Source organism: Sceloporus undulatus, chromosome 6 (genome assembly GCF_019175285.1).
Source record: "Sceloporus undulatus isolate JIND9_A2432 ecotype Alabama chromosome 6, SceUnd_v1.1, whole genome shotgun sequence".
NCBI lineage: Eukaryota > Metazoa > Chordata > Lepidosauria > Squamata > Phrynosomatidae > Sceloporus > Sceloporus undulatus.
In genome coordinates, this window is record NC_056527.1 from 98,149,839 (window position 1) to 98,160,465 (window position 10,627).

General features: G+C 40.5%; 1 protein-coding gene across 1 annotated transcript in view; it reads left to right on the plus strand.

Annotated features, from left to right (window-relative positions):
• Positions 1-10,627, plus strand: part of TRPM4 (transient receptor potential cation channel subfamily M member 4) — a 35,756-nt gene that overhangs the window by 21,208 nt on the left and 3,921 nt on the right. The window contains 7 exon segments of the mRNA XM_042476993.1: positions 683-781; positions 2,279-2,635; positions 4,592-4,724; positions 5,717-5,891; positions 6,787-6,955; positions 8,378-8,559; positions 10,543-10,627. The exon segment at positions 10,543-10,627 is cut by the window's right edge and continues 1 nt beyond it. Coding sequence (XP_042332927.1) covers positions 683-781; positions 2,279-2,635; positions 4,592-4,724; positions 5,717-5,891; positions 6,787-6,955; positions 8,378-8,559; positions 10,543-10,627 — 1,200 coding nt within the window.

Sequence of the window (10,627 nt, forward strand, 5' to 3'; positions counted from 1 at the left end):
CCTGAATCCAGGGCTCCCTAGATACAATATATTGTGCTAGATCTCCTATGACGTATTAGCTACACTGGCTGTAGCTAATGTGGATGTTTATAACCCAGTTTTTCTGAAGATTCTCAGGTTGAGGATGTTGTTTAACCTTGGATTAAATTTTTAGTGTCTTCCTTTAAGCAATGCAAAAGTGGTCACTATAACTCAGGGGTAGGCAATCTTTTTGAGCCGGGGGCCGGGTTGCTGTCCCTTAGACAACTGGGGGGCCGAAGCCAAAAATAAATAATTAAAATTTTTTTTTAAAAAAAATTAAATATATAAATAAACCAGGACAAATGTAGGACAAAATTTTCAAATGGAAGACACTTTAAAAAAAAAAAAAAGAGGACACACGAAAAAATTTGCTGATTTTTTAAAAATTTTTTAATATAAATGCATGTTTCTGAGGCTTCTATAGACAATTGCCCCCCAAAGGCCCCGGCGGCAATCGGCGGCAGGACCGGGCTGGGGCCGGTCCCAAGGCCTTGCTGGGGCGCATCCGGCCCGCGGGCCGCAGGTTGCCTACCCCTGCTATAACTACTATAAAATAGAAAATAGAAGTGGGAATAAAGAATCTAGGAATCCCTTTGAAACTGAACACCCCCATCCTAAACCTATTTTCTCAAAATGTGAGTGTGACTTCACTCTTTAACAGGACCATGGATGATGACCTCCGTCTGGATCCCTCAGGCCCGATTGAGCTGGACAGCCTTGACACAGATGTGAAAAGTACCATCGGAGACATGTTGTCTGAGTAGGGGGAAATGGTCATACTTTGGGGACAGGGGTGGGGTGGGAGGAAGGAAGGAAGGAAATAGAGGCGGTGTCCCAGCTTGTAGAGCTGTAGTCACAATGGGGCTTGTAGGAAGTAGGATAAAACACTGTAAAACTTAACATTATTAATTACTTGTTCCACCCATTCATTTACTCCATGTAATTTGTTTGTTTCTTTGTTTGTTTAATGCATATCCTGCCTTTCTCCCAGCACATGATTGAAGGTGGCTAACAACCACTTAAAAACATAGAAGAACAACAACTGTTAATACAAAAGTTAAAACACAGTGAAGTCACAATTCTAGTTTAAAAATACAAGTTAAAAACAACAGTTTAAAAGCATATTTAAAATATAATAAACTAGGAGCACAATACACAGCATTAAAAGTTGTACAGGTGTGTGTGCATGTGCATCCATTTTTTTCTTTCTTACACATTCTCTCTCTCTCTCTCTCTCTCTCTCTCTCTCTCTCTCACACACACACACACACACACACACACACAATTCTAAAGGAGCAAAGCAGTTGCACACCCCCTTTTAAGTGCTGCTACTACCTTGGAACTAAGGAGTCAGATTTGGCCACTTGTCACTGGAGTGAGAAGCTGGCATTCCTGCTGCCTCCATTTTTCCCAAAGCAGCCATTTCCAGCTTCTTGGAAATGCTACACAAAAAGTCAGGGCAAGATAGGTTGCTCACGGGCTCCAGATCCCTTCTCTGAGGGTTCAGTTTTTGCTGGGGCAGATACAAGGAAACACAAGGGAGACATATCTTTCTTCCCCATTTTCTCACCAATTAGTGCAGTAACTCTGCTATTGAAATACTGTCACAGTGGTAGGAGAAGGAGGTCCTGCATGAAGCTAGAAATGCTTCTTGCCCCCACCATTTCTCCTGAGACTTCAGTCCAGCAAAAAATAATATTTAAAAAATGACCACACAAAGTAGTCATGATCTCTCCAAAGTTTGGCAGCCATCCCAGGAAAAAGAATAATTACAAATTAATCTCAAAGAGCATCACGTTGTGGCCCTTTGTGGTTTGATGAACCTGATCTTGCAGCCTTTTTTTTGCTGATGGGTAGAAAGATGTACAGTCAGACATAAAGCTTAAAAATGTTATTTTTATTGGCTACATGGCATAGAATGCCCCAGCCAGTGTAGTCAGTGCCCATAGGGGATTTAGGGAATCGTGGTCCAAAAAAGGAACTTACTGTCCAAAGAAGTGGGTAGGCAATATGCCCCCCCCAGGAAGAGGAGGAGTAAATCAATGAGAGTTCAGATTCAGTGCTCTGTAGATCTCTCTGGATCTACAGGAGAGATTACGTAAATGTGTTTTATTTAGTCACAGGATTTACCAATATGGAGCAGATTTATTCCATGAATCAATTGATTAAAATTCATACCGGCAAATCAACTTGAGGTTTCTTTTGTTGGGGAGGACACTCACTGTCTCATCTTTTCTCACCTCTCCACTTGTCCCAGCGATATGGAACCTCCCTCTCCACCTTCTGCTCGCCAGTTCTGGCTACGACGTTGGCATCAATTCTGGGTGGCACCTGTGACAGCATTCCTGGGCAACGTGGTGATGTACCTGCTCTTCCTCTTCCTCTTCTCCTATGTCTTGCTTCTGGATTTCGACCCCCCACCCCCCAAAGGTCCATCTGGCACAGAGATCGCCTTGTACATCTGGGTCTTCACACTGGTCTGTGAGGAAGTTCGTCAAGGCTGCTTTGTGGGTCCTCATCCTATGTTGCAGCGAGTGCGCCTTTACTTCCAGGACACGTGGAACCAACTGGACATCACAGCCCTCCTGCTCTTCATGATAGGACTGGTTTGCAGGTGGGAGCATCTTCTGGGCTGGGCTGGTGATGCAGAGGGAAAAACGTTCATAATCTTCTGTCTCCTGTGCTAATGTACTGGGTAATGGCTGTAGACCTTTCTTCTGTAAAACAGCAGGTGGGCAACCCTTTTTGTTCTGAGAGAAGCCTTCTCTTGGAGTTATCTACCAAGGGCCCCACATTCTGGCAACTGGTGGGTATGAATCCTTTAGTGGACAAAGCAGAATTTGGAAATAATTTGTTAAAAATGAATTGACTACCCCTAATTTGTTAAAAAATTCAATAGTAATTTTAAATGCTGGTGTCATTATTTTTGAGCAACCATTCGTATTTTTTATTGCCTGTATTGGTTTTGTTGTTGCATGTATACCTTCAAGTCGTTTCCAACTTATGGAGATCCTTATCACAGGATTTTCTTGACAAGATTTATTCAGAGGCAGTTTTCCCTTTGCCTTCCTTTGAGACTGAAAAAGTGTGATTTGCCCAGTTTCACCCAGTTGATTTCAGTGGCCAAGCAGAGATTCAAACCCTGGGCTCTAGAGTTGCAGTCCAATGCTCAAAACTATTATACCAGACTAGTTTTAGTCATTCTAAATGATTTTTATTTACGGTACTTTTAGTAATTCTAAATAATTTTTAAAAATAATTTAATCATTTAATTATTTGATTATTATCAAATCAACTTTATAAAACCATGTAGTGGTTTGACATTAACTGCAAGCTCTTCAATTACTTTATATCTGTACATTAGCACTAAAACGAAATGTTCCAAACTTGAAACTTTTCTCTTTCTCTCTCTCTCTGCCCCTTCTCATTTCTCTTCTTTCCCTCCTGGAGGCTGCTAGGGAACGGAAAGCCTGAATAGATTGGTTGCAGTGGGCTTTGGAAATTAGGCCAAGGCTGACATGAGATCAGACTGTGGGCTGCATACAATCCTTAGACCACAATGTGCCTACCCCTGTTGTAAAGCCAAGAGGGGAAAATCTACATGAACAGAAGTTTGACACAGTATAGTTCTTGATAGACTGTAACACATCAAATGCCAGGTGGTGGAATCACTGGCTTGAACATTACACTGAATAACAACAACAAAACATACATGACCATGTACATAGGAAACTAGCTAGTCGGGAAGAAATTAGATCACAAACTAGTTTTCTGCATGCAGGGAGCTTTTAATGTAAGAGGACATTAGTAGCTACTTCTCAAGTTTGTTGTTGTTGGTGTTGTTGTTGTGTGCCTTCAAGTCATTTCCAACTTATGGCAACCCTAAGGCAAACCTATTGCAGGGTTTTCTTGGCAACTTTCTTCAAAGGTGGTTTGCCACTGCCATCCTCTGAGGCTTGGAGAGTGTGACTTGCCCAAGCACACCAGTCAGAAAGGCACAGAAAATATAGGGCGTTCAAGGAAAATGTAGGCCATTACCAAATAAAAGCATAAAACACTAATATAAATGTAAATTCATGCTTCCTAGCCATGCTCAAAATGGAGGACATTTTGAACTTCCTCCTGGACAGAAGGTTTAAATGTAAAGCATGTCCTGGGAAAAGGAGGACATCTGATCACCCTGCACCCAGTGTAGTACAGTTCAACAAAGGTGACAGGAAGGGTCTGGCAAAGTGGCTGGCATTCAGACATGTTTGAGGCATAATCTCTTTCCGTTTTTTAGTAGTGCCGCCTTCTGGCCATTAGAAAAATACTGTAACTTTGTTCAGTGTATTACAGTAGAATCCAGTGTTACAGCCACCAGCAGTTTATAATTCAAGCAGAAGGTGCCTCATATCAGGGTAAGGCTTCTCCCACCACTCAGCCATAATTAAAGTGATAAAATTAATTATAAAGCACATTGAACATGATTTTAAAGTTAGAGATTCATGGCTTGAGATAAAAAAGCAATTCTCATAGTGCATAGAATGAATTTCTTTCTAGTGTATCTTTCTCTATTATGATTTCACAGGCTGATCCCACAGTCATATGAATCTGGACGCACCATTCTGTGCCTGGATTTTATGGTCTTCACACTTCGTCTCATCCACATCTTTGCTGTCAACAAACAGCTGGGACCCAAGATGATTATTGTCGGCAGGATGGTGAGAAAGCATATCTTTGATATTTGTGGAATGGGCATACAGTTGGGGGGGTCTTCTGTTTGAGAATCGAAGTGCCTTGTCTGAGGGATTTTAGGATGAAGTGAGATGTGTGCTTAATGAATGTATTAAGGCCCTTGCACTTAATTGTGAATGTAAGACATATAGTGAGTCTGCAAGTGATGAGAAAGTGAACATCTAAGAGAGGGCAAAATATATATTTTGGGCACATATTCCTGTGAGGATGTTGTTATAGTTTCTTGCTGCTGTTGTTGCAAACATTGCTCTCTCTTGGTAACCTTTCTCTTCATTCAGTTCATCACTGTTACCAATTTCTTTTGATTCATAGACTGTACACAAGTGTAAAATTAAGTCAAAAATTCAAGAGGATTCTGGATTGACTTGAAAGAGCTATGTGCTGATGTATGGGATAGTTTGTTCAACATGTTATCCAAACCAGAGTTACTGGTTTGTTATTCCAGAACAAGCCAGAAATCATAAACCAGGAACCAACCCTGGTTTGCAGTACTAAACTGTGAAAGGAGCAATAAGCCAAGATCCTTGGTTTAAGTGATACATTAAATAAACAGTCTCTGCCTTTGGTTAGAAGTTATGGCAGTAGATAGAAACAAAACAGGAGTGGATGTTCTAGGTGTGCTAGCGCTCAGTTCATTCATAATAATCCACAACTCTGGATTTCTGACTTATCGAAGCATGCAAATCTCCATGAAGGAATTATATTATTTATATGAATATTGAAAATTAATTCAAGTTAGTAGAATTTGTATACATATACATAGAGAGATCTTGTAGCACCTTTGAGACTAACGGAAATAAAGAAGTTGGCAGCATTAGCTTTCATAGACCAGTCTACTTCCTCAGATATATATACATTCCTCTTTGTGTGGAATGAGGAGAGTAAAGTCGGGAAGTGTAAAGTGTTCTAATTATTAAAAAATTACTGTAATCTTTGCTCTATCTTAATCTTTCTACAGATGAAGGATGTCTTTCTCTTTCTCTTCTTTCTTGGGGTCTGGTTGGTAGCCTATGGGGTCACCACAGAGGGGCTGCTCCTGCCACATGACCGACGTCTCCCCTGGATATTTCGGCGTGTTTTTTACCGACCTTACTTGCAAATCTTTGGACAGATCCCACTCGATGAAATTGATGGTGAGTATTCAAGGGTAATAGCAGCTTCTGTTCTCAATTTGCTAACACTTTGTTCTGCCCTGTCTTGAAAACAGATAGTGCAGCCTTATAAAATTAAGCCATTAAAATTGCCAGTCTACAAAAAAGATTCTTACTAGTCTTCTGGGAGCTGTCAGTGGTGGGATGAGAAGTTGTATTTCTATACTTGCCATGGAGGAGAGGGCTTTTCTGTGCTAGCAGCCTATGTGATGTCTATTCAGGACACAGAAGAGGGATAGACAATACCTCCAGCTGTAAAGGCCTGAGAAAATAGGTGAATATTAAGGGGATATACTCCCCCCCCCAATTTGGAGAAGGGAGGAGATGGGGAAAGGTTTTTCTTCCATATAGTTCTCAGGCCTTCACATATCTACCTCTCCCACCAGCCAGTGTGTTAAGGCTAGTGCTTAAGTACAAAGCTGGGATAGTATAGCATTGGAAAAGATACAGAAAAGCATAACCAAGGAGTTTATCACATGGGAGGAATTTCTCTTAATTTCGAATGAAAAGAAAGTGGAGCCAGAACGCATTCATGTGCATTCACTAGTTCAGAGAATTTACATGAATTCAAATTGCATTCAAACTGACTTTCCATTGCCCGAAAAGAGCTTGCCGTTGCCCGAAATTGTCTATCACGCAATAACATTAAACTCCATGATTGCGTTTGGATTGCCATTGGATTATATTTCCAATTTCCCTTGTCTGATTAACTCCCCCGAAATGGTCAAGGAGTTAGAAGATCTTCCTTTTGAGTATTTGTGGGTCCTTTTAGCTGGGGAAGTGGAATATTATTAATTTTTGGAGCGGAAATTTGATAAAGGTTTATAGAACCATGGATCGTGTGAGTCCTCACCTTATTATTTTATTTTGCTCCTAGCTGCTCTGATTGCAGCATCAAACTGCACCTATGATCCTGTGGCTATCTTGATGGATGATGCAAAGCCCTGCACCAACACTTATGCCAACTGGCTGGTACTCATTCTCCTTGTGATTTTCCTTCTTGTAGCCAACATCCTGCTTCTCAATTTGCTCATTGCCATGTTCAGGTACCACTGTTGTTGGATGAGTGTTTTTAGAGTGAATGTATCGGGTTTAAAAGCAAGTGGATATGCTGCACCACATTGCATCACATAAGGTTCAGGTATATGAAATGTGCATTGAACAATAAACATAGGATGTTGCCTTACACCGTTTGAGCTATCCCAGCATTGCATGCTCTGACTTGCAACAGCTCACCATAATTTTGTTTATTTATTTGCTTGTTTATTTAACTTATATCCTGCTTTTCTTCCATATGGGACCCAAAGATGTTGTAAAAACAACATAGATAAAACCATATGTAACACAAAAAATTAAAAGCATTAAACAACAGTAAAAAACATTAATTTAGAACAGCTAAATACATTAAAACAAATTGCGTATTAAGAACCAGCATACCCCCTGCAATGCCCCAGCCAGTTAAAAGCTGAAGGCCTATTTGAGTAAGATCTTTGGCTGCTGGTGGAAACAAAGGAATAATGAGGCAACATCATGAACACTCTTTCCTGGGTCCTCACCAACCATACCTGCAATTGTGGCAGGACTGTGACAAAACCCTCCCCTGAAATTTTTTAAATTGAAGCAGGTTCATATAAGGAGATACAGTCTTTCAGATAGTCTGGACCTAAGCCATATAGGCATAAAAAAAATCTGTTGCCTGGTCTTTTTAACTGGAGATGCCAAGAATTGAATATGGAACATTCTGTACCCAAAATCTGGGGAAATGAAAGCAGATCACAATAGATCTGTAGGTTGTAGGTTATTTTAGACCAGTTTCAGGTGGGGGAAATTTGCTAAGCATGCCATGAGTTTGATAACACTCATACAGCAATGGGTGATTTGATCATGATCCTATATCAATGGATTATTTTTTTCATATGTGTAACAAATTTCTGTCTTGGTCTGGATCAAGTCTTCAGAAAACCTCCAGCTACCAGCATTTTGCAGCAGTGACTGACCCTTATGTGCATCATAAAGCACCACCATTCTCAGAGCAGGGCTATGCAGAGCACTGATAAGATAGGCCTTGTGTCAGACATCAAGCCATTCCCTCTAACTTGTTTAAACCAGGATTGTGTACCACACTTATTGGCCAGTCCTTTTGTCAATCACAAAGCCACCCCCACCCCTCTTTAAGAGAAGATTACTAAATGTAAAACAATGATGCTTTTTTAAAAAGGAAGTGGTTAAGAGAAAAGTGCTGAATGAACAAATGAACAGATAACAATGCAAAACCAAACTGTGCATAAATATTTCATCAGCACTCAGTCTAGATAATCAGACTTCTGTTTGGAAACAGGAAATATGTTCCTTCACAAACCAAGATGTGTGGAGGAGACACTGGCCTGCAAAAAGGAAAGCCTTCATATAATTCTGTTTTTATGTAAATCTTTATTTGGACTTCCATTGTCTTACTCCCCCCCCAACAGTTACACATTTTCCAAAGTGCAAGGCAACAGTGATATATATTGGAAATCCCAGCGTTATAACCTGATCTTGGAGTATCACAGCCGCCCAGCACTGGCCCCACCTTTCATCCTGATCAGCCATCTCCACCTTTTCTTCAAGCGCCATATCCGCAAGGTGCAGTCAAGCAAGGGACGCCACTTCTGTGAGTACTGCATGGAAAGGAAAAGTATTGCTCAGAATGGTTTCCTGGGGACAGCTATATTAAGTTCTTGCAGATAAAACTCAACAAAGGATCTTGGGACATTAATGCATTTGATTTGGCATAAGTTTTTGTGGGTTACCACCAACTTTATTGGATGCACCTGATGCTGTCCATAAAAGCTTAAGCCAAATCCTGAAGTTGCCACAAGACTATTGTCTGGAATCTGAGGGGTCACAGCTACCCATTCCATCCAATATTTCACAAATGAAAATTGGGACATGTGTAACCAAACACCATCAGAGTGTGGTCAAGATGGTAAAAATTATCAATGAGGAAGAACACATGATCTAGGAGAAATTGTAGCAGTTTTCCTCCTTACTGTGAAAGGAAAAAAATTCCATCCCTCTTTCCTCTTTCCTCGCCAATCCTCATTGAGTTAACTGAATGCAAATGACTTTTGAACTGAGTTGAACTCAGTTTACAATAATGGACTAAGGTGATAGTGGGAAGAAGACAGAAAAACTGGGAGATTTTAAAGGCACCAGAGGATTACTATATATACTCATCTATAAGTCTAAAAGTTTATGCCCAAAAATTGGCTCCAAAATCCTAGATCAACTTATTTACGGGTCAGTATGGTAATGTGATAGCAGCTCTTTCAGATTTCCCCATGCAGTTTCTTTCTGTTCTGAGCCAAGCTTATAGAGTCCTTACTGACTGATTGATTGCTATTTATTTAACAGTCCCTCTCCCACCCATGCGCTTCACTGTCATGGAAGTGAAGGCTGAAACACTGAAGCCCTGTATTGATTGCTGTTTACTTCTTGCCTCTCTCATACACACACTGAAGGAGCTCCAAATTTTACACTCGACCTATCCATGGGTCATGTCAAAATCTATAATTTTGGTTCCAAAACTTGCCCTAGACTTATACATGAAGTTGACTTATAGTCGAGTATATACAGTAATTGAGACTGTCCTTGCCAAACTGGGAAGGCTGGAGTGTATGCATGTTCTTCTATGCCCCCCATTATTTCTAGCCTTTTCCACATTTTTGCCAAAAAAAAGCCTGGCATATAGATGGCCCTGGTTAAAAGGATTCAGCACATTAACTGTGCAGTCCTGTGAGTGTCTGTTCAGAAGTAAGGCTTACTAAATTCAGTGGAGGTTATTCTCAAGTACGTGGGTACAGCCATTGCAGTATTAATCTTTTTTTTTTGCTCCCATGAGGCAGATATGCCCATTGCCTTGGTCATTCCAGTGACTTCTTTGCTGCCCAGGTTGATGCTACAGGGGCAGGCTTAATCTTTGAGAGCATAATCAGAGGCCAGTGACTTTCAAGTCTAGTACTTTTCATGTGTGTTCTGATATGTATACTGTATATTGAACCCCTGTCTTCAAGGACAGTATATTAGAGAATACCAATCTGAGGAGTAATGACATAAAAAGACTAGTGCCTTCACATATTATTTGCAGAGTTTCTGGAGGCCTCTGGATGGCCATTATGGAAACTGAATGCTGGAGTAGATAAATCTTTAGTATAATCCAACATGGTTCTTGTTATCCTCTTATTTTATTGATAGATTTTCAGATAACATATTTTTCAGAATTGTTAAACCTCAAGCAAATTGTGAAAAGTTCAAAAATATTTTTATTTATGGATCTCTATGTCTATACTTCTTCTCCACTGAGTTTGTTTGAGGGCATAACTGATAATTGGGGAAATGAGCTCAGTATTTGCTTAAGACCAGATTTCACCAACCTGTTGTCCTCCAGTCGAGTTGGGTGCACCTCTCTGCTGCTCCCTATGAGCTGGCCAGACTGACAGATATGGTAGTCTAACATGCCTGAAGGATATTATTTTGGGGAAGAAAACGATATTTATTAATGTGATGAAATATTATTGTTAATTTAAGTCCTTCTCACATGGTCTTGCTTGTTCTTCTTTTTGCCCTGTGCCCAATTCTGTTTCGTCTGAGGCAGTGCTGGAACTTTCTGAGGCCCAAGATGGACGGTTGCTTACTTGGGAGTCAGTGCAGAAAGAAAATTACTTAGTCACTCAGGCCCG